Raw genomic sequence first — 21,650 nt, forward strand, 5'->3', positions numbered from 1 at the left:
GGCAGAGGTGCATTTGTCATGTGAGAAGGACAAACAGGGCAAAGGCAGAATTTCTAACGGAAGTCATGAGTTAGTTGTATAAAATCCTGCATGTTCTCTGCCTGAGTGACATGACCACTGTCTGGGGGGCTCTGGAGGGATTAATGAACCTGCCCTGCCTCCAGATCTAAAGCAATAAGGTGGTAAAGACCATTAAACTAAAAGTAGACACAGAAACTCAGGTCAGGTCCTTTTTAGGTATGAGGGGGCTTTGAATTCCCATTGTTAGATCTCTTTTGATTCTGGAGGTGTAGCATTGACTGCCACAGACTAAACATACCTTTTTTTTTTTCTTTTAATTGCCAGGTGGTGTACATCACTGCCACGTTCCCATTCATCATGCTCCTTGTTCTGCTTATCCGTGGTGTGACCCTGCCTGGAGCTGCAGAAGGCATCAAGTTTTATCTTTATCCTGATATCTCACGGTTAGCTGACCCACAGGTACAGAACCAGGAGTGGGGAGTGGGACAATTTCCTACGCAAAGGGGGAGCGGGGAGGGTGATGGTGGTGATGTAATAGCCATAGACTTTTTGTCCACTGTCTTTAGAGGTCAAAATATAGCATGAACATTAATGCTGGGTTATATTTTCCAGAGATCTGCTTGAGAAAGTCACTGTTATATGTGTTAATGCATCTTTCCATGTGTATGTATGTGTGTGTGCGTGTGTATTTTTTTTGTGTCAAAGGACTCTGAGGCTGTAGACTCTGTCCCGTTATACAATCTCAGCTTTCTTGTTGGTAAGGTAAGGGAGATGCATTTTTTTAATGAGGATAGTCTTTAGTTTCAAAGGAGAGACACGTGAGCTTCACAGATGGAACAACAAGCAACAACTGTGAGTACCAGTGTCACTTAGCTCCCACTGCTCAGTAGGAGGAGATTGTGAAAGAAGTGAATGAAATAACAGAAGAATGAAAACCCATGCAAAGGTGGAGAAAAATGCTTTCTGAGGCACAGGAACTACCGTTTACTTAGCCCTGGCTAGTAGAGCTAGACTTACTCTTTCTGTATAGGCTGTGATTAGATAAAGATTCCTGTCTGTGCTCACAGAGTTCAAATATGTGACACTTGAGCAGACCAGCATCATTTCAGCCAATAGTGATCATGTGAGAAATGCAAAAAAAATGCAATACCCCCCCCCCCAAAAAAAAGAAAACAAGGGATCTCTGAAAGTAATAAAATGTTGGTCACAGTGAGAGGGAATAAGGTCTGTCTTCGCTATTTCTTTCTAATGAGTATTTGGTTAAAATAAAACTCCAATGATACTAAATAACCGAAGTAGGAAAAGTGTAATTGAAAGAAACGTTGTGGAAATGTGGTTCATTCTCTAGTCTTGCCCTCTTTATACAAGACACCCTCTTCACAGGAGACATTATATTTTATGAATGAATCTTCTTTTATGGGACTCTATCATTTTTATGATCTACTATTAGCCCTAAGCACAGAGCATCAGCCAATAATGTAGGAGATTCATGTGAGCTGGCAGGCCCCCTCCCACAGTCTAGCAAAAACATCATCTCCAAGGAGACACCAGTCAGCAAGGTGCTGGAAAGTGATGGTGGGAGGGAGGAGGTGATGGTCTACAGTCTTAATTCTCACTCGGACTCCTTGGTGGTTTCTGCTGGCAATAGCAGACTTGCATTAGCAGAAGGAAGTCAACAGATGGGATTCAGTGGATGCATTTTGATAGCTTGCTACGTATTTAGTAACTGAGAAGTTGGTAGTGTACTGTTATTTCACTCTGTATATGTTTTTTTAATGTAATCAGGAGAAAGAATCATGAGACCGAGATCAGATACATATCTTATAAAGTTCATTGTGTTTTGCTTGTTTTCCCCCCACCCCTATGGCTTTTTATCTTGCATTTGAACAGATACAAAAACAACCAGAAAGCTAGAAAAATAATCAAACCAAATACACAAACCTGTTTCTCAAGCTTTTCACATCCTCAATTTAGTGACTCTGTCAGCTGATTCTAACTGAAATGCGTTACAACAGAAATGAGCAATGCTATAAATACTTCTGCATTTCCTATTGCACTGAAACACATTTATTGTTGTGCCAACAGGAAGGACCAGCTGAATGACTAAGAATCTAGAAATACTGAGCATCTCTGGGGAGGGGATACAGGAACTGTTGTAGAGATGATGGTCTTGTGGGCTCTGATGCTAACAATTTTCTTTTCCCTATAAAAGCCAAACTTGCAAATGTGATGTTCTCTTTCCCTCTCCCTGATCCTTTAGCTATCACCCTCAATGGAAGCAGTTATTTTGTTGATTTTGCCTAGTTTGAACTGTGTGTTTGCGTTGAGTGTTGCAGTGCAATGATGCCACTAATAACAGTCTTTCCATCTTTCCCTTTAGGTCTGGATAGATGCAGGGACACAAATCTTCTTCTCATATGCAATCTGCTTAGGAGCAATGACTTCCCTGGGGAGCTACAACAAGTACAAATACAACTGCTATAGGCAAGTTTCCATCCAAGGGGGTTTAGTGTTTTAGCTAAATGATGTAAATAAAGTAGGGACAATGGGTTAATTTTTTTTTAATTAACTTGCTCCATGACATATGTGTGACTTAGGGACTGTTTGCTGCTGGGATGCCTGAACAGTGGTACCAGTTTTGTGTCTGGCTTCGCAATTTTTTCCGTCCTGGGCTTCATGGCACAAGAGCAAGGGGTGAACATTGCTGATGTGGCAGAGTCAGGTACGATGGTATTGGTGGCAGTGGTGGTGGGCACTGCCGCCTAGCGTGTGAGCAAAGTTCTGCAGACTCGATCAGCTAACATCTAAGCAATAAAAACAGAACAAGATTTCTCATAATCTCCAGAAAAATAAGCACATTGTTGATTTGGGCTTTCATCTAGAGCAGTGAGGGTTAGCTGGGGTTGTATTGTTTACTCTGTCTTGATTAACAGGGCAGCGAACACATTTCCTAGAGTGTGCTTATCCATTTGAGTTGAGATTAGAGTTAAGATAACCACACCATTATCTAGAGTCCAGAATGTCATTGATTCAAAAATTTATTCCATCCTTCTTTTCAGACTACCTTTATTTTCATTCAAATGCAAATAGCCAGTGTTTATGTGTTTTTCATAGCTTAGTTTTGCATGCTCACAGTGGAGCACTGCAGTGGGAATATTACCTTGACCTTTTGAAGGGACATACGCGCATATATTCCCAAATCTCACTGAAAGGCAAGAGAAGTTGGAGAACTCCATCTCCTGGGTTCTGTGGACCATTTAATCCACAGGAACTCTAGTTGTTGCAATCCTGCATTTGCCCTCTGTAGCTTCAGAGTGAGGTTGACAGAACTGTGAGGAGTCCATTTTGAAACTGGATGTACACTTAGGTTCCTCCCTTATTTCAGAAATGTTCTTCCCATTAATGTTCAGTTACGCACTTGCAGCTGAAGAAGACTAAATCCTCATAGCATGTGAATATATCTCAGACAAAATAGATGACATTTTTTTCCTCTGTGCGTGTCTTGTCCATGAGGGCAGGTGTTACCATGTGTTCTCACGCAGAACAGACAGATTAGATGGGAATTACCATTCAAGAATAATGAGTCAGGCCTTGACAGCCATGAGGCTTAAAGCTAATCAGAGTCAAGTAATAACAATGTCACCTGAGTGCACTTGTGGCATTTCTTTCTGATTTTTTTTTTTTTAGCAGTTTTAATTCACCTGCGTAGGATTTGAAACTTTCCTCTGCAAACATGCTATTAAAAAGAAAAAGTCAATATATTTTCTAATCACATGGCTCTGGGAGTTAAGTCTTTAAGAAGAATATCTTACTTCAAAAGGCCTAATGAAAAAACTAGTGACATTGGTGGCACCACTGGATTCTTGGGTGGCTGCAATTGGCACACCTCTTGCAAGTGCAATTAGTTAACAGTCTTGGCCATAATGCTTATTTTGGTCAGAGGTTGATTGCTTTGTTTGCAAACAGGAAGCAAGGGAATAATCCTATTGAATAAATCATAAATAGCCCCATTTTTTTTTAATATGTAGGTGGATCAATTCCAAGAGTAGCATTTTTAAGTATTTCCACATTAGTTTTTTTTATATCTGGTCAATATTTATTCTAATTTTTATTATTAAATCTCTGATAAACAGGCAGTTACATTCCTGTTGCTTGACATTTTTAGAATGAAACAATTTTATAGTAACACTGGGTTGTTAAGTAATGTTTAAATACAAATTAACTAACAGACTTAGTGTTTACATCACATTTTTTCATCAACAGCTCAAAAAGCATTTTTTTAAATGAATGATTTTATAGCTATATTATAGGGACAAAGAGGGCACTGATTAGCTTCCAAACTTGGTTTTCGGTTTCTTGCATATTTTGTTGTCAATTCCTTCAGGTTTTCTACTTTATTTAAATTCAGCCCTCGTCACTAATGGCCAGAGATTGCAACTGTCTCACTCTTCAGTGGGCTGCCCATCATCGCTGGCTGGTCTTTGGCTAAATCTTAAGGGACATTTTTATATGACAGTAAACATTACCAAAATTATCCAAACCACTTCCCATGGATTTCCTCACTGCCCTTCTCAGCAGAGATCGAGTGCAGAGCCATGAGAGACCACTTGGTCCCCTTGGGATGAGCATCCCAGGACCCACGTGGGGCCATGGGGGAAGCTCTTGCTGCCGCTGCTGCCCCGCTGCTGACTTCTCAGCACAGAGACGTTCAGCAGGCGCATGAGCCTCTTTTTTTGGCCTTGCCTTTTTTGGTTTCTTGTGACACAAGGTCAGAACCACTCCCCTGGGTCAGGAAAAAGGTGAGCAGAGACGCTGCCACTTGGCTGTAGCACTGGGGAGAGGACATTGTCCACGGGGCCAAGACCTCATGCTCCCCCCCCCCGCTGTCTCTGCCCAGCAAGTTAAATCCCTCCTGCCCTATGTGTGACACCATTTGTTTCCTTGTTTGCCCTCCTGCAAGCCAGGGGAACATCAACAAATTTGCCGACAGCAGAACCTCATGGCCACATTTTTTTACCTGTGCCAAATTCAGCCTTGGTGCAATGTGCCCGGGACACACCTGTCAGCGAGGGGTGGCTCCTGCTTAAAGCACTGGTCGCCGCTGCTGGCCTTCACTGGCTTTAATAGGTTTACACGACAGTTAAATTACACCCCTCTGACTTCCCAGTGAAAGCAGATTTTTAATAAACAGCGCTTGATTTTTTTTCAGAAATACTTTTAAAGGGAGAGAGGAAAGCAGTGGAGGCTCAACAAAGCCATAGTGAGTCCTGTCTAATCTGTGCTGTGGTTCTGTTTGGCTGGAAGAAATACTTTACCACCTGTGCAATTTGTAGCAGTGCTAAAACAGCACGTTTTGCCTTTTTTTAAAAATCCCATTTGCAAACGAATTCAGATTAAGCAGGCCTGACTATAGTGCCTTGGTCTCCCTACTGCCTGCCCGGCATCTGCCACTGCACTTTGCCAGCAAATGGCCAGTGAGTGGGCTGAGATTGTGGCAAGCCTAGTTAGCTCTTAATAGCATCCACAAGTGCTTCACTTTTGCAAAACACCCTTCAGAGCAACAGAGTTTCAAATTAAATACAATTTCTAGATTATTTATGTTCAGTCAAGGAGATGCCAGGAACATTTTCTTTCATATGGACTTTTCATATTTCAACACTTAGTTTCAAAGGAAAATCAAAGCTAGCACAGGGCTTAGAGCACTTGGTATTAGACGGTATCACAGTGCAAGGACAGTTTCACTGGCCAAAGCATACAGAATTGCAGCAAGTTTTGAGGAGAGCAGTTTTACATCTGTCTCATCAATTGCACATATCAGCTGCAAATGCCATCTGGTAGCAGTTCTCCCTCAGGGATGATCTACTGTATGCACTGAATTAGGGGGAAAAAAAGCAAAGCCCCCCAAAATTTGAGACATGCACCAATTTTTTGGTATCTTCTGTCGTATAAAATCTTAGTTGTGTTTCATTTTAAATAAAACTAGTTGCTCGATTGTTGGCTAATTTGTATTTATTTCTGTTCAAATATTTTCAGTGACTTAAAGTTTTCTTTAGTTTGAAAAAACATCATCTTTTTTTTACCTCTTTCTCTTGCTTCTTTTTCCATCTTTCTTGTTGGAAAGGAAAAGTGGGAGGTAGGAAGAGCAGCGTTAGAGATTTTTCTGTACAGATCAGAGATAAGATTTCCATCCCCGCACTGCAGCAGTTTTAAAAAATTCCTTTTCCTGTTTAAAATTACTTGAATCCACTTCAAAATCCTGGAAAATGCTGGTTTTCAAGGCTTCTTAAAGCAAACAAGCAGACAAGCCAGGCATTCCTGGTTTTAACCTGAATGTAAATCTGCCCTCAGAATTTTTTGTCAGCTTCACCAAATTTCTGCAGCCACTCTGAGAGCCTGCCGTAAATGCCGGCTTCCCAATGTTCCTGTCTCCCACTTGGAGAGGGCTCTTTCTCTCTAGACAAAAGCTCTCATAAGCAATAGCTGATAGCACCTGGCTCCAGGTGAGAGTGCCTTTGGAGATCAGCATGCGAGAGCACTGCACGTATGCTCGGTGTGTGGGTATGAGTGAGATGCCGTCTGGTCCACGGCGCAGATGAGACCCAGTCTAGTGATGAGCACTCACACACAAGGCTTTGGTTTCCAGAGCAGAGCAGCCGGGCATTTAGTCCCAGCCCCACTGGTGCTCCCAGATTATTGCAATCCATCCTGCAGTTGGGGCTGATGTTGGTCATACTAGCATCACCGTGGCAGGTCTGCCTAGGCTGGCCAAATAGGGGCAGATGATGTGACAGCATGGGGAAGTGATTGATTTTACACACCAGCAATTCCTAACAGCAGGAGGCATTTTCTTCAGGGACCACAGCTGATATAACTAGGAGTAGCCTAATCACTTCAGTGCAGCAGTGGGGGTTTGCAGAATTGAAGGAGCAGACTCCTAGAGTGCAAACCCCGCTCTAGAAAAGCCGTGCTGGGTTTGGAGGTTGCATACAGAGGGAGGCAGTGGTTGCATTAGCAAAGATCCTGGGGAATGTTTGCAGCAGAGTCCCTTCCCTGCATGCAAAAGAGTTTCATCATCATCATCTTCATCGTGACCATGCGGGCTAGCAGTGGGATTCTGCCATTCTCCTGGGTCACCCCTTCTCCCCCCAGCCCCAATACTGTCCTGGGTCTGAGCAGGGCAGGTGTAGGACCACCTCCATTATTGGCATGTTTGAGACAGATGTTAAAACTGGTGATCTGTTAGCAATGGCCTTGGGGGTTTGCCTGTGGTTTCTGCTGTAGTCATGCGTGCTTCGATTTCAGATAAAAGAGCCAAACTGTTTCACTTCTGGTATTTCCAGCCGCGTTTGGATTTATCTGAACGGAACCAGGCATTCCTGCATTTGAGTGTGGCTACCTTTACCAAAGAGCCGGTACTTACTATTTCTCTTCCCTTCCCTTCCCCCTTTCCTGTTTTCTCTTTCTCTAGGTCCAGGCCTGGCCTTCATTGCCTACCCAAAAGCTGTGTCCATGATGCCGCTGCCCACCTTTTGGGCAATCCTTTTTTTTATTATGCTTCTGTTGCTTGGACTGGATAGCCAGGTTAGTACAATAGGTAAGAGGTATTGGTGCTGCTGACTGAGAAAAGCTGGTTTTACAGGCATGAGTTAGTTAAGAAGAGGCTGCCTCTAATGCTGCTTAAGAGGAGTACATCTGGATTGCTTTTTAGTGCAGGGGCTGCATTTGATGAATCTGTGACTGTCGATTCGTAGTATGATGTTGCTCAGTAAGTCTTTGTCACCAGGAGTTAATGGAGTCCAGAACACTAGGGCAGTGCTCCCTAACCTAAATATCAGTCCCAGTCTGGCTGCAAAATACCACCATTTTGGTTGCGGTGCAGTATTTTCCGACGTTGGAGAAGAGCTTAATAATTTTAAAACATAAAAGACTACAGCAGTCTGTTCCACAGAGTACTTTGTGCCATTGTGATCACCTGCAGTGTGTATACACCAACATTAAGACACTTTATAAGAATTAATTACTACTAGGAATACAGGCTTTGATAGTTGCCAAGTGCCAAAACAGAAAAGTGAAGCCTTCATGAAGCACAAAAAGCACAAAACATTTTGTAAAGTATATCCAGGGTGGCTTCATGAGCAGTCAGACAAAGCCGCAGCCTTTTGCAGTGGCCTTGGGCTTGGAGGTGCCGAGCAATGTGTGATCCTGCCGACTTTCACGTCACCAGCATGCATTCAGTACCTCCAGACGTCCAGAAAGCGTCTCAGGTTCCAGCTGTACTAATTACGTAGCACATATTGCTATTAATTAGTGAGCATGAAAAAATCAAAAAGTTCAGTCCAAGAAGTTAGGTTATTTTTCCCAGTGGTGGCTTATAGGAATGTTGGACTAAATACTGCCAAAGAACCTGTAAATCATTTCTAGATAGTCCACTTACAAGGAAACATGGGTGACCAGGGATTATGCAGTTAACTACACATTCAAAATTGCCCAAGTTTTCAGGGCAACAGGCAGCTTTCTGCCATTCTATGGTTCTATGATTCCATGATTATAAAAAACCAATTAGTAAGGATGAAATGTTCATTTAGCCTAAATGCTCTGTCATATGAGGAGAGATCTGTAAATGGATTTTTACCCAGTTGTTGTGTACTTAATCTCTTACATTTTTGCTATTCCATTTGCCCTAAATTGCTCTTTACAGCTTAATCTTTGAACTCTAGTGAGCAACTTTCAATTGTTCCAAAGTAAATGTAAAAGTGCCCAATGCTGTGGTTCAACAACCCTGTGCTTATGCAAATTGGAAGCTGTCTAGTAATTTTAAAAAGCTCCTCACTGCGTAGAATGATTAAAACTAATTGGAGCGCTTAATTTCTCTCCTCCACCCCTCGGTTTTTTTGGAGTGCAGTCAAGCAGGTTTCTGGAATGCCGGAGCAGTTTAAGATCAAATCAGCCCAAAGGAAAGGGTTGCATTTAAAAAGAAAACCAGTTTTACAGAAGTCAAAGCAACAAGACAGGAGGCAACAAAATCTGGTGGAGTGTTTGCAGGATGGTCTGTATTGCCAAAATGGAGCTTCAGCTCATGATCAAAGAGGGTGGAGTTGTTACAGGGCACTTCTGGGCACTGTAAGAACAATGTAGATACTGGGTAGGAAAAGGTAGCTTTTCTTGAAATAATGCTATATTTCATACACTCCCTGTGATAACTCATTAGTTATAAGATGACATATCCACTTAGGGGGCAGATCATTTCTACAGAGGCAACCTTGGTTCTCCATGGTATCCTCATGTCTTCAGTGAACTTGGTGCTTTTGTACCTTGCCAGGCTGAAAGTACAAATCAGCTGAATGATCCTTTCTTTGGGGAATGATCCCTTCTTTGTTTGCAGGGAGTTTAGTAGTCACTTTTCTCCATGGTGGAAATGCATCTGGTTTTCAATTAACTTTAAACTTTCATTCAAATCCAGTTTGGGTTATATTTGGTTACTTCAAGTTACACATCTTACATGTAGTTTTCCAATGGCAAGTAAGTACAAATACAGTTACCATGAAGTTAGATAAAGTAAGATTTTTAGCTCACCTATTCAGAGCTTCATTTTTGGCTTACATGTGCAAATAGTTTACCAAATCTTTGTACGGGGAGTGTATCAACAGCTCCATTATTGCTGCAGAAGTACCCCAGAGCCTCAGTCAGAGGTATTCTGCTCACAGGTTCAGAAAGGACAAGTTCAGTCAAGAAGTGCTGCTATTTCATACCAAAGTCTGCTTTCCCTTGGCTGGGTTTTCACTAGCAAACCCAAGAGTAGAATTATATCCAGTTGTGGAATTAACCTAACTAGTACCTGTGAGGTTTTCTGGCACATCAAAAAAAGGCTGGGAGTACTCTCCTAGCTCTCCTAGCTTAGGCTCTTTTGAGTGTTTTCTGTCTGCCTCTTTTCTAGAATACATCTTGTATTCATCTGGAACAGCTACAGCATAAAAGCCACATAAGTGCCTTCCTGTCATCAAATTAACTTCCTTTATCCATGCAGCTTGCATTTACAGAGCCCCTTTGGTAATTTGTAAGGCTGCTAGGAAATGAATGGCAATTCTGAAAGCTTGTTCCAACCTGAAAACTACCCCCACGCTTCAACCGCTGGGTTACGAAGGAAAGGTTTCTGATTTATTTATTCAGAGCAGCATTTTGCCACAGAGTACAGTTAGGGTGTTGCTGTGGAGCATTGTGTGTATGAACCTGGATAAAATGCATGGTGGGTAATTTTCAAGTCACATTTCTTTGTTGTTGTTCTTCCCCTTTAGTTTGTTGAAGTTGAAGGACAGATCACGTCATTAGTTGATCTGCACCCATCCTTCCTAAGGAAGGGTTACCGACGGGAAATCTTCATCGCTATAGTATGTTTCCTTAGCTATCTTCTGGGACTAACTATGGTGACTGAGGTAAGTAGCACCGGTGCTGGAAATCGCCTTCTTTTTTAGCCAGTTTTCAGACCAATTTTAGCTATAAATGAGACGACTGCATAGAATTAGCTATTCAGAGGAGCAGTGCTCTTCTTTAGATCTACAGAGAATCTTTCATCCTTAGATCTGAAAGCATTTTGAAAGGGAGCTATATATTTCCTCCTTTTCAGTCAGAGGAACAGAGACATGAAATCTCATTAAATTCAATCTGATCTTGGGTACTAATCAACATGAGTATGAATATTAACATCTGGCTCTAAATGATGAAACGCATTGGGAACCTTCAGTAGAGCAGACTAAGAATCCATCCAGTGCATGCAAAGAAAGAGATTTTTTATCTTAGTTATACAGATTTGAATCAATTAAATACCACTGGATTTATTCTAGTATAAACAAGATGGGAATATGTTCCAGTGGCTGCACTGTTGTGATATTTATCTCCAAAATAAAATCCAAGCCAGATTTTAAAAACAACTGGAAGAGCACAATTGTGGGAATTAAAATAGCACTTGTAACAGAGGTGCCTAACACAGTTTTTCAAGAAAAAGTGCAGGTATATACAGTTCGGTGTAGTGAGAGCAGAGTCTTAACAGCATAGTATAAATAGAGTTAGAAAAAAATGAACTATTCTCATGAAAAAAGTCCTTCCACTCAATTCGTAAATGAAGACCCTCCTGATGAACTGACTTCCATTTTTAGTATTTTGGAGGAGTTAATGTTAGGAGGCGACCAACTATTTCTTTACGTCATTTGTCTCTTCAAATGCCCACCCTAAAATACTTTTAAGAAGGAAAGATTTAAGTGTCTCAGTAGATTATACTAAAAGTGGCTTAATTTTGTTTAATCGCCATTTTGTTTGGAATACTTCCTGTAGTAAACATGCAAATTCCCTGGGGAAGGTAGTGCCAAATATTTATCTTACCTACTTGCTTGATATTTCTTCTTGTTAGACAGCAGTGGTTCAGATATGCTGGTAGGTATTACTGGGAGCTGGGCCTGAAATATTCAGGTTTTTTTCCCTGGCAGATCCTAATCCCTTGTGTCTCTCTTTTACAGGGTGGCATGTATGTTTTTCAACTCTTTGACTACTATGCAGCTAGTGGTGTATGCCTTTTGTGGGTTGCATTCTTTGAATGTATTGCTGTAGCCTGGGTTTATGGTAAGTGAGAATCCTTTCATCTGATACCTTTTGATGAGTCAGTGACAATTTTGCTAGCCAAACATTTAATCATCAGCCACCCCAGAATCTTCTTCCCAGCAACAGATGCATGCCATTAATCTAAATTTGCACTGACCTCTTGGAGACAAATTTGCATCTGGGATGAAGCCAGCCTCCAGTGTTTTTCCACACAAAAATGAGTATTTTTCCATTGCTAATTAATAAAGGCACAATTAAGCATTTACATGTGTTAAGTTTAGAGATGAGAGGTGAAAGTTTGGCCAGCCGTGAAAATTTCTGTTTGTCTCTCAGAGAATTTCCTTTCAGAGCTGCAATATCTGCAAGGGGCAAGCCGACCAAATAGAAAATACAAAAAGAAAGCTGACAGAAAAGTGTATTCTGTCCTGTTATTTTTAGGCAATGCTGAGTACCAAGGTCTGACAGTAGCCTCTCTAGCTGCCTGAGACGGTAGCTGAGGAATGATCAGATGTGTGCCGCTTAGGACTGGTCTTTTTCCCGATTCTTCATGTACTCCATCTCCTTAGGAAAGCAAAACGAACAAAGCCTTCATTTTGCACAGTCAAATTTCTGTAGAAGCACAGTGTACCGTTTGTTGACGTGTCTTTCCCATGGCGATCCCTCTGACAAGTGCAGTGCGAGTCTGGGGAGAGGAGTGGGTGCATGACGGGGGCAGGAGGGATTAGCACTGCGCTCCTGCATCTGAGTAATGAGGGGTGTGTAGGATGAGGGAGTCCCCCAACCTTTGAGCTTCTCAAGGAGAAAATCATCTTGAACTTCACAGCCATGGGAAGCATTTGAACAATACATCTGACACCCTCATCTTCCCTTTAAATACCCCTTTGGGGGGAGCTAGGAAAGCAGCTGTAATCCTACAGTCCTTACATGGCTTTTATATGCTCGATTCTGATGAAAGCGCTCACTGTCCGTTACAGGCGCTGATAATATTTATGATGCCATTGAGGATATGATTGGATACAGACCTGGTCCCTGGATGAAATGGAGCTGGATTGTGATCACACCAGTTCTTTGTGTGGTGAGTACTGACCCGTGCCCTTTCAAGTCTTCTGCATGGCAGCTCTGAGCTGCCTCTTACTGCTTCTCTTCAAGTAAAGGCTGTTGCATTCAGAGACCAATTTGCAAAGAGCTGCTGGAGGTTTGAACATACCCCTCAAAGACATCATCTTCTCAGATGTCAGCTGTTAACATGACAGCTCTCTGCTGTGCCTGCGCAAATTGTAGTTGGCTACATTCGAGCGGATTTTTCTTAGGACTTGCAAAATATTACATTCGTGACACAGAAAACTCCCTCTCCAAAGAGCAGTCCCTACTTTAAGTGATAGGACTACTAGGCCATTTTAACAAAAAGACGTGAGCAGTCCGAGGCAGGCACTCATCTTGAAGTATTTCATTTGCTGCGAAGAACATCCCAGTAAGCTCCTTGCAATGTACAGCAAATATTTGAGCCCCGAAAAAGAACAGGCAGCGTACTGCAGCTGTTCAGCACCGTTGCTTAACACCCTATTGTCAAGCAACAGTTTACCTATAAGCAGATGCAGATGCTCTTCAATGATCTAAACAGAAGAATAACGCCCCCATTGGTTTAAAATACATATGTTATCCATCGGCTCTGCCTTTCACTGCCTCTCCTCCCTAGGACCAGTGGTAGCACCAGAGCCCTACTGCTTTCAGCATTTTTTGAGCCTCACTTCATTTTTCTTTCTCATCCACAGGGGTGCTTTATCTTTTCTTTGGCCAAGTACAAACCACTGACCTACAACAAGGTCTACACATACCCAGACTGGGCAATTGGCCTGGGCTGGGTTCTTGCCCTTTCCTCCATGATCTGCATCCCTATGGTGATGGTCATCCGCATCATACAGTCAGATGGGTCGCTTATTGAGGTAAGAGCAATCAGTTGTCTGTCTAGAGGAGAAAGGGAGCTTTAGCTTGCTGTGTTTTATACAAAATAAGCACAATGCTTGGAAAATTGCCACCTTGTCCAGGTAGGGCAAAGTTGGGTGCCTTTCCTGCAGTGAATGCAAATAAGGCTATTAAAGATCACCTGTCCTTTGGGCAAACAGTAGAAACAGAACAAACACGAAGCTTTCTGTCCTCAAACACCAGCTGATTTTGCTTGCATCCCACTTCTGCAGTTTCCAGCTTGGCAAATCATTGCCTCCATGTGCAGACAAGCGCTCAAGGACTGGGGTGCTTCCAAGTGCCAGATCTCTCTTTTTCAGCCCATGGGGCCAAGGAAGCACCATCCTACAAATCACTGAGAAAATGAGAGAGAGAGAGACCTGGGTCAAACCTGGCTGTCTAAGAGCTCATTGAATTTCAGGGAAATTTGTGTGGCTCTCAAGCATGGCCTTTGCTCTGGGAGACTGAATAAAAGTCAAACCCTCCTTCCAGTGGGCTTCACTTTTTAGCCTTTTTTTTTTTTTTTTTTCCCTAATGAATCAAATTGGAACACTGGATCCAGATTGCCCTGATCTTTGGAAAAATTTGGGTTGGATTCAGACTTGGCAGTGCAGATTCTCTCAGGTTTAGATTTGCAGGCAATCTCTTGCCCTTTGCAGTTCAGCACAGGGTCCCTGGTCTGTTTTTCTTCCAGTGGAAAGTTTTTAGAGACTGTGCAAGCATGAAACTTAGCAATTCTCTTCTAAAGTTTCAGATTTGTTTTGTTTTTGCCTAATGAGACGATCTTAAATGCAGCCCAGGGTATTCTTGGAGGAGAAAGTGGGACACTTTGGGTTAAGAAGAAAGAGAATAGAATAAAAAAAAGAACATTTCCCAGAGAACAAACGCTTGCATTTGTTTTTCTCTAAGTGTTAATGGTCTTTTTCAGCTGTGGCCAGAGCATTTTCATGAGTGTTTATTTTCCGGCCTACATTGTCACCATCTATTGAGAGACAAGTCTAAAAGTAGCCAAAACACTCCACAAAGACCATGTTAGGAAAGGAAAGAGAGTAAACACTGGTCAGATGCCATTTAGTTCTTCCTTTGTGTACTGAGATGTAAGAGAGTAGTTGCCACTTGGCAATGAACGGCTGGGCTAAAAGGCAGAGTTGTTTCTAAATGAGGAAGGAGAACGCACATGATTTGAGCAGCAGCTGCAGCACTGAAAGCCCAACGTACAGGATGCTGGATAATGCTGTGAATGCCCTCTCGCGTCTGACTTGCCTGCATCAAGTCAGGCTCTGCAGCTGAGCAAAAGTTGAACGTGGTGCTCCGCAGCCCGGGTCCCCGCATCCTTGCAGAGCCACGCGGCATACGCACATCTCTGATGGCCACCAACCCCACCCTTGGCTTGTCACATCCTCCATCCTGCACGTGGAGATGCGGGGGCTGCTTGGTCTTCTAACCGTTGCTTTTCTTCTTTCTTTCAGAGGATAAAAGCGGTGGCTGCCCCCAAGGAAGTGAATCGGTGGTCCAAAGAAACGGAGAGTGGCACCCCCTTCTGCCCCAATGGAACTTCGAATGGCGGATTGATCAAGCCAACTCATATCATTGTGGAAACCATGATGTGAGCTCTCTCTGTGAGAGGATAAACCTGCTTTAACTGCCGTTTACTAACCATAGATTCTCATAGGACCAGGTTTACAGAGCTTTATATTTGCACTAGGATTTATTTTTATTTCTCACAGAGAAAGTTATTTTTTGTGTGTGTTTTTTTTTTAATATTTTGTAAGGTAATCACAGCAGATGTCTCTCTGTAGAGGGAGAGCTTTCATATCAGATTAGACATATTACAGGAATTTACTATTATTGGGTTTTTTTAAATATATATATCTTTATCTCTAAATATTATACACCTTACCACTTGAATTGATTGTCTTGCCAGCAATACATTCAAGTCTCAGAAAGCAATTTTAGGTGCTGGTATGGTTGGGAGCAGGGTAACCTACAGAACACACAAAAGGAGCTCTGTTGAGAGATATGATTCAAAAAAAGATGCTGTTTCAAGAGAATTTTCAAAGGTGTAGTATTTCCACCCTCTGGTTCAATTGTGGTAAACGACAGGCTTCAGGGTCACAGTAGGGAAAGGGTACAGTTATGTTCAGCACAGTCCCTGAGTAAAGATATAGCCAGGCAGCTGGAGCAGAGAGTTTGCAAGAGAGGCAGAGAAGTTGGGTGTGAAAAGCGTGGCTGTCCCTCCCCAGCACGATGTTGGGACCCTGTCACACAGATGGGAGGAGGACTTTAGGAAGGTGTTTGCAGGATTTGGCATGGTTCACTCTTTTTTTTTTTTTTTTTTTTTTTTGTAGGTTTTGGGTTTTTTTTACTTAAGTGAAATGCCTGCTGTTTGTGTGTGAGCGAGGAGGTTGAGTACCTGCTCCTGAATTTTCCAGCAAAGCATATTTTAGTATGGTGGCACTGGTGTAAAATCGAATTCTGCAAACTGGGAGGGACAGCCTGTCCCTGGGGCAGCAGGGGCAAGTGCTGAGGAGCTGAGAGGGAAAAGCAGCACCTGCCCTCTGGGTGCTTCAGATGGTCACTTATTCATTTGTTTGCGTGTTAATTATTGGACTTTGGTTTCGGGCAGAAAAATAAAAGAATCTCTTCTGGACTCTGACCTGTCCAAAGGTGAACACAAACCAGGTCATCCCCAACAGGAGGAACAAAACCGCTCACCTACACCTGGTGTAACCGGTATTTATAACAGACACATTGTTAATAATAATAGTAATGAAGATAATAATATCACTCAGCAAACAGGTGCTTTTCATCCATGTATCTCAAAAACGCTTTGCCAAGTGTGGTAACCAGGATTTGCTTTATTTATTTATTTTGGGGGGAGGTCGTCTGTTGGGGGAACAGACAAAAGGACTAAGTAAGTCCCTTGTCCCATGTTACTAAATAGCAGCAGTGGACCTAGGGCCCCCAGTCTCCTTGCCCATCATTGGGTTAAACCATAATTTTATATTTTTTTTAAGGGGGGGTGGAGGGTGGCAGACATATTTATGACGCTTATGAATCTTATCTGCTGAAGGAACAGGGCTTTCAGAATTTTAAGTTAAAGCAAAGGGAACATGTAACACTGAAATATTTTATATTTGGTCAGAAGAAACTTCCAGGTTAGACTGGGGGGTAAAGAGAAACCACTACAAGGAGTGTAGGAATGGGGGTTCTGCTTTGTGTGGGCCAGGTGGATGTTTCCATGGGGGATTGCTCCCTGAAGACTGTCCAAAACGTAGGCAAAAACTTTTTTTTTTTTTTTTTAACTTGAGCAGGTTGTGCTGGGAACAGGTTCTCTGGCAAAACTCAGCCTTTTCTTGTGGGCATTGTATTAGAGGGAGAGGGTTTTTTCTTCTTATGATACCACAGTTAGGCTATCCAAAGGTATTTAGAGGAAATGCTTGATAAAAGCAGCATTTGTATCTGCTTATTCTGCTGTCAGCTGAGGCTGTCAGGGCAGTTTGTCTTTTAAACAGGAACATATCCAGTTCTTAACATTCCTACACAGTAGTTTTATTTTATTTTTTTCTTGTCCCATGGGCTAACTGGCCACAGAAGCACAAACACTTGTTGATAGCTTGTTGGTTTTTCTGTAACAGAAAAGGGGTGATTTAAAACTAAGAGATGGACCAAAATAATTTAAAAAAAAAAAAAAAAAAGGAAAAAGTGGCTGCATCTGTAACTTTCAAAATCTTTCTAGTTTGAATTTGTATACATTTTTACATCAGATGATAGCTGAGTTGCAGCAACAAAACCAGCCATGGCAGAATTGCTTTTGTTTTCTTTTTCTGGTTGCTGTATTATGAGAGTTATAAATGAAACTTTTCCATAGCTGGAGATGGCAAACATCTAATGACACCTGCTGGGCCAGTGGCAATAGCCATCTGAAGCTCACTGGAGGAATTCTGTGAGCCAGTGGGTGTCATCATATGTGCCCAAAATAAAGAATATAGCCTTTAATAGCCTTTAACCATCGAAGGCAAGGAAAGGCAATCAAAGATAACTCTCTTAGTGGGCTTTAGCTTGGACCTTCATTTTTGAGTTACAATCAGTGTCTGCAGTAAACAGGCATGCTTGCCTGGGTGAAAGAAGGAGTAGCAGGTTAAGAAGGCTAAATTAATGGTTTCTGTGAGTGCAGATGAAACACTGATGCTTGATTTATTTTTTTATATATATATATACATTGTCATACAACTGTGTTTGAGATGATATAGTTTGCACATCACTTTTGTGCTATAGAGCTGAGACAAGCTTTAGTTAGGGAAAAAAATGGTTTGGCTACATCAAAGATGTCTCCGGCGAGTCAGCTGGGTATTTAGCCATCATCTCCCGCATTGTGGAGAGTGTCTTTGCATGAAGAACCAGAGGGCTAATACTACACCTTTCAAAGTACAACTACTAGAGAACTAGAACCCAGCCCCTTTTCAATATAAACTGTGCCATTCAAATCAGTCGCTTCCATGTACCAAGTGAAAATGTCTCGCACATATGCAACAACCTCATCGAAGCGTTCTCTATGTCAACTTCTCTGGCCCTGCTGTGCTCTTTAGCATGACTGCAAGGGAGGGCTGGGACTCACGAAGAGCTAAGAAATTATTGTTTCTGGAAAACAGTTCCCCTCTCCCCTCTTCCCTCCCCTCCAAAAAAAAAAAAAAATTAATTCTTCTTGTTTTATCTGGGGTTTGAGTTCCAATGAGCGTACTCACATTTTTACAGTTTGGGGGATTTTCCTAACACTTTTATCAGATTTCTGAACTTTTCTTGGTGATAAATTTGCATTTCAACATGACCCTCTGCCAAATTCATTAAAAAATAATTTTTAAAAAAGTCTGTGTTTTCTACCTATTTCTGACTGCAAACGCAACTGATTTTTTTTCCTCTAATTTACTTGTTTAAACACTTGTGATCTATTTTACCTGTTTTATGTAAATGAGGAACTCTATATTAAAATATCATGACTAGTCATAGATGAACTGGTTTGGATCCAGGGAAAAGTTAGTGCAGTTTTGGCATGAGATCTTTAGAAGCAAATCCCTGAGTTTAAAACCAGAATAAAACAAGGCAAACCCCACACCTTTTCATATTTCATGTACCTTTGTATTCATGGGTTCTTCTGGGCTTGAAAACGGCAGAGTTTCAGCAGTTATTTATTTCCAGCTGAACTGAAATCAAGAGATAGTAGAAATGTGAAGGGGAACATTTACCCCACAAGATTCTCCAACTGATTTCTTATTTTTCTCAATTTTCCAAACTTTTTCAGTTCACCTGTCACTAGTTATGATCTCACTGAATGAGCATCTATTGTAAGGGACTTTACCAGTAGTCTGTATTTTGGTATTTAAACAGTATGATTTCATAAATAGAACTGGTTTTTATTGTTGTTATTGTTCTCATTTTCCTTCTCATCTGTAGTTTTCCTTTTCATCTGGTCCAAACAGATCCACACACTTAGAAAAGTCCTCTTTAAAGTGTGAGATAGTAGGTCCACAATGGATTTGTTCTTGTGTTGTAAATGAAAATACAAAAGCCTAGCAGCTGTATTTGCCATCTAACACAACGCTGGTGGTCACCCCGCGGCAGCAGCGCAGCTCCTGGAGTGGAGGGGACTTACTTAGGAATGGTCTGCTGAAAGAGCTCAGCAAAACTGATTTTCACTGCTGTTCTTGGGGAGAGGAGGAAAAGAGGAAAACAAAAAAAAGGTGCAGCCTTATGGTTGCTGTAACACAAAAAAACCCAACAGCCATCAGCAGAGCCTTTAATGTCACCATCAGGATAGCATCTTCTGCAGCTATTTTCAGTCCTGTGTGCATCTTCCTTTCTCAACTGCAGATACTCCTGGTTCCTCTTCTCTGTCTCAGCGTTAGACCTAAGTCAAGTAGATCTGAAGACACATGGACATTTCCGTTCGATAGGCCTTTTACAAGTCTCCTCCGAGTCTGTTTTTATTTGCTAAGGAGACTTACTTACAGTTTTGGTGAGGTCGCTCTTGTCACACTTGGGTTCAAAGCTCCCACTTGTTGCATCAATGGCAAAACTCCATCCGTGGGAGAAGGATTTGAACGTTTTTGAATAACTGATTATTAGCTTCCACATCCTGTGGTCACTGCAGGATCACTCATGGAGGCATAATGTATATAAAATGTTAAATAAGCTGTGTGTTGAATGGAGTGGACAAGTTAGCTAAGCAGCTCAAGTACACTTGGAAGAAAGATGACCCTGACATCATTTCCAGGAGATTCAATGGAAGTTGCTCACTTTCAGTAAAAAAAATAAATCTGTGTTTAAATAGACTAGTAGATGAAATCTTCCACCCTCATATGCATGCACACAAGTGGGGACATATTGCTTCTGTTCCTAGGCTGCAAATCATGTGTGCAAGTCTTGCAGAGCTGTTTAGGATGAGGACTAAGAAGGTTTAGGCACCGCTTGCCTGCAAAGAGCCAACCTGCCTGGGTGTCCAAATGGCCTTTCCTAAATTGGGGGTGGCGGAAGAGGGAAAGTAATGACAAAATCCTGGACCGTGGTGCCTCCAAGAAAGCCATAAGGTTGGACTTGAAAGCTCTCCTGGCTCCTTGTAAGGGCCACATGGCTTCTGGTATGGGAGGTTGGATGTGATGTGCATTCGGGCAGCTGCCTTGGACTTGTTTTCTCCAAAATCAGCATCCAAAGCCTTGCGGTTAGGATCGACGTGTAGTTGTGTATTTGTGTATTCGCATGAGCAAAGGTCAGGAACTGTCAGACACTAGTAGCTTGTTTTATTTCTTGTAATCAAAGATAAGCTTAAGAAAGAAAGTATTCAGTTGATTCGGTGACACTTGACACCTAAGAAACCCATGAACTAGTGCAAAAGAGGCCCCCCTGAGCTCCATACTTCGATCACAAAAATTTTGTATTGGTATTGATGGGCAGTTTGAGTTTATGGGAGAGCTTGCTTAAGAAAGACTTGAGTATAACCAGCACCAGCCCCAGCTGGAAAACTGCCCGTTCCAGCCCTGCACCCTCCACTGGATCATGGCTCTTTTCTGCTAGCCCCAAATAAACCTGTACATGGACAATGCTCTTCTGCTTTAAACAAACAAACAAACAAACAAAACCCCCAAGCTGAATTTGTTTGTTTCTATTGAAAAATAAACAGAAAAAGTTAAAATTTTTGTGTGTTTTTTCCAATTGTCACTGTGGATTGGTGATTTCAATTTACCTGTGTCCTAAAACAAGAGCAGAAAAAGCTTCAGAGACCATTTAAGCAAAAAAAAAAAGAGGCAATTTTACCCTCCCCATCCAAGGTGGAAGACTTTAGTGACAGGATTTGCAACTGGAAAAGAGCCTGACCCTGCTGGTATTGCTGGGCTATTGAATGGTAGAGCAGACACGGCCTTTTTGTATTGCTGCTGTGTCCTAATTTGAAATAAACAGTAAAAGTGTCAGAACTTAATAGCCACAAGCTTTACACAGCCCTGAGCTTTAGCAGTAAAGCAAATTAAAGACAATTTTAAAAGGGGCGAGTTTTTGGAGGCTTCCTCCCCATGGTTTGGCTCTGCAGTGCACAGTGGGGCGGTGCTGCTCACTTTCCCAGTTGTAGCACAGGGAAACCGTGGCCTGACTTGAGAAATCAAAAGAAATAATGGGGAAAAATATAGTTTAAAAAAAAAAGTGAAACTTGATTATGTTAAAGAGCTCTGTGTGTGTGCATATGTGGGGGAAGGCTTTGGTCCTGTAGCATAGTACATGTTAGCATGAGACATATTGTTTCTAAATCTATCTGCTTCTGCAGTTGAGATGTTAAAAAAATTTGATTTTTTTTTTTTCAATATATAAAGAAAAAAAAAAGAACAGTGGCAAAATCATGTTGAGAGGCTGAAAAAAAAAAAAAAATCCTGAGGGGGCAAGTTGAGTTAGTTTGTCATCTGCTCCTGTCCTGGAAACCAGCTACAGTCTCTCAGCATTGCAGCATCCCAGTACTGTTCTGAAGTGCTCGTTGTTCAATAGGATGTTGTTTTTCTCCAGTGTAATGTTGTGATTGTTACCTGATAACGTTGCCA

The 21,650-nt window shown here is 41.9% G+C and overlaps 1 protein-coding gene across 7 annotated transcripts in view; it reads left to right on the forward strand.

Moving 5' to 3' along the window:
• The window catches only part of SLC6A6 (solute carrier family 6 member 6), a 57,726-nt gene extending 37,043 nt beyond the window's left edge, over positions 1 to 20,683 (forward strand). For all 7 annotated transcript variants that reach the window (XM_052775900.1, XM_052775897.1, XM_052775896.1 and 4 more), the window contains 9 exons: positions 346 to 480; positions 2,402 to 2,505; positions 2,619 to 2,743; positions 7,490 to 7,602; positions 10,314 to 10,451; positions 11,529 to 11,631; positions 12,585 to 12,685; positions 13,383 to 13,553; positions 15,042 to 20,683. In XM_052775900.1, the coding sequence (XP_052631860.1) occupies positions 346 to 480; positions 2,402 to 2,505; positions 2,619 to 2,743; positions 7,490 to 7,602; positions 10,314 to 10,451; positions 11,529 to 11,631; positions 12,585 to 12,685; positions 13,383 to 13,553; positions 15,042 to 15,182 (1,131 nt within the window). In that variant the 3' untranslated portion in view covers positions 15,183 to 20,683. The remainder of the gene's footprint in view (positions 1 to 345; positions 481 to 2,401; positions 2,506 to 2,618; positions 2,744 to 7,489; positions 7,603 to 10,313; positions 10,452 to 11,528; positions 11,632 to 12,584; positions 12,686 to 13,382; positions 13,554 to 15,041) is intronic.
• The last annotated feature ends 967 nt before the right edge of the window (positions 20,684 to 21,650 follow it).

Source organism: Harpia harpyja, chromosome Z, assembly GCF_026419915.1.
Source record: "Harpia harpyja isolate bHarHar1 chromosome Z, bHarHar1 primary haplotype, whole genome shotgun sequence".
In the NCBI taxonomy this organism is placed as follows: domain Eukaryota; kingdom Metazoa; phylum Chordata; class Aves; order Accipitriformes; family Accipitridae; genus Harpia; species Harpia harpyja.